This window comes from Fringilla coelebs (genome assembly GCF_963513975.1).
Source record: "Fringilla coelebs genome assembly, chromosome: 5".
Lineage (NCBI taxonomy): Eukaryota > Metazoa > Chordata > Aves > Passeriformes > Fringillidae > Fringilla > Fringilla coelebs.
Genome location: NC_140033.1, coordinates 48,110,400 through 48,112,732, shown reverse-complemented (window position 1 = coordinate 48,112,732; position 2,333 = coordinate 48,110,400). Strand labels below are relative to the sequence as shown.

General features: G+C 50.7%; 1 protein-coding gene across 1 annotated transcript; it reads right to left on the bottom strand.

Moving 5' to 3' along the window:
- Nucleotides 1-1,146: 1,146 nt before the first annotated feature.
- Nucleotides 1,147-1,830, bottom strand: LOC311154315 (suppressor of cytokine signaling 1-like; the record flags this gene model as incomplete). Its single annotated transcript, XM_084206672.1, has 1 exon — nt 1,147-1,830. One exon carries the CDS (start codon nt 1,828-1,830, stop codon nt 1,147-1,149), a length of 684 nt encoding a protein of 227 aa, XP_084062798.1.
- Nucleotides 1,831-2,333: the final 503 nt, after the last annotated feature.

Sequence of the window (2,333 nt, the reverse complement as noted above, 5' to 3'; positions counted from 1 at the left end):
ACTTATTCTTTTTCAAACACTCAGTACAAATTCTGAGGTACTAAAAAAAAATTTCTAAAAATGTAGGGCTGAGATTTTCAGAAGTATTCTCTGTGGAGAAAATTCTTCACTACATTACACTACAAGATGAATTTAAGTTTAATGTTCCCAGCTAGGACCACTCATTTATGCTCTGCTTTCTTTATGAGAAATTCACTTATTCAGCTTCAGTTTGATTGCCAAGCCTGGGCACTAAACTAACTGGCTTCCAACATTAGAAGGGAAGTATTCACCAAGTATTCACCGACTTTTAAAAATTAATATAAATTTTTTATTAAAATTTTAGAAGTTTTATATAAAAAATTCCTTGCCTTTCAGAGGCAAAACCAAAACATCTTCTGATGCTCGACAGATGGCAGCAGCACACTATCACATGAGCTTAAGGAAGGGTGCAGGATCCCATCTCTTCACACCCTCCCAGGACAGATACAACTCTCCAGACCAGGGTTATCTCTGCAGGAATGCCGTGCCCTTAAGTACAGCATAACCCATCTTCACTCTCCAAAATCCAATTGAATAAAGCAATGCAAAAGCCAGTGAAGCTGCATGTATCGTACACGGCTGCAGTGGTTTCACCTGGTGCAAACACCGGCCTCTGAATAACAGGCAGCACATTCGTGCTGCAAGGAGTGAAATCTGCTCTTGCTTCACCACAGCTTCATGGGTCAGCACAAGGGTCCCATCGATGCCCATCAATGTCCAAGCTGCACTGCTGTGGGACTCAGCTACATTCCACCAGGGCAGATTTGAGGCAGAAATGAGCTCAAGCACTTTGGAGTAGAAGAGAACACAGGGCTGTGACCTGGGAGGACAGGCAACTCACCTTTTTCTGAAGCTTTTAAGTTATAAATGTAGCAAAGAGCAGAACGTGGTGGCAGTGGCAATGTCTGCTCTTTAGGTCTGGCTTTACCCCAGGCACGTCTGGGAAAGTCACACTTACTCTGTATGTATGAGGACACATCTGTCACAGCCACTGGGTTCAAACTCCGCTCCCTCTGCCCTCCCCCTTCCTCTCCCAGCAGCCAGTCCAGCATCACTGGCATGGCACACATCCCACCAGCACAGCCATAAAAGAGGCATCTCCTTTCATCTCCCATATGCATGGCATCATCTCCTAGCCCAGGACAGAGAGGGGCTGGGGCCAACGCTCCCCTCTGACCCTCCCCTTCTGTCCAGGGGTGAGAACACCTCTTCCCTCAGACACATTCCCAAGGAGCCCCCCGGGCCTGCTCTGTCCTCCGTCGCGGCACCAGCAGGGAGGCTCCGGCAGCACAGCTCCCGCAGCGTGGGCACTGCCCGGCGGCTCCGGCACAAGGGCTCAGAGAAGACCAGGGGAGTTCCCCCCATCTCATCAAAGTGCAAGGGGTTGTTCCGGGTCCCTGCCACCACCAGCTCCAGCAGCTGGACGACACAGTCTGAAAACCAGTTTTTGAGGCGGAAATAGCCCTCCTGGAAAGAGATTCGAAGGCTGACAGGCCCCGTGGGCATCCGCACGCTCAGGCTGAACAAGCAGTTTCCCTGCGAGCTGTCCCGCACCAAGTAGGTGCCTACAGGCTCCCGCTGGAGCTTGGCGTGAGCCTCCCCCACGGACAAGGGGCCCCAGTAGAAGTCACTGGCCTGGAGGATATTGAGGGATCGCTCCAGTACTTCCCACTCGCAGCTGCGAAACATCCGGAAACGATCGGGCAAGCCGGGCGGCGCGGGGCTGGAGAGAACGCTCCGATGCTGCCTTTGCAGACGAGAAACAGTGCTGTGTGTGTTGTGCAGGTCATCTGGCCTCCCTCTGATCATCTCTCAAAGAGCCCATGAATCCTGGAAAGATGCTGCCTTTACCATGCTTCCTCCTTTGCATCCAGCCTGTGGGACAGAAGGAGAGTGAGACAAACCCAATACCTTCTTCAACCTGGGCAAGACACTTCCCAAGAGAGAAAGGCCACCACGAGTACCAAAGAGGGTACCAAGGAACTATTGCATGTCACCAACTCCCAGCTGCAGAGAAAACCAAGGATATATGTGCGTAAAGGGCTCCAGCTGGGTCCCCACCAGCACAAGGTGGCACTTTACAGAGCTCTGCATCCACTGGGTTTCTGTGAGTCACAGCCAAGGGCTCCTACACACCTTCCAGCAGGCTAGTTTGAGCCCAGCAGATATCAACATTTCAAGATATCCTTCTGACAGATGCTCAGGACTCTTCAGAGTGGTCTTGAGATTGAAAAGGTGAAATGACACCACAAATCAAAAGGGAAATATTTCCTAAAGGAGGACAGTAGCATTTACTTTGTCATTCAGTGAAA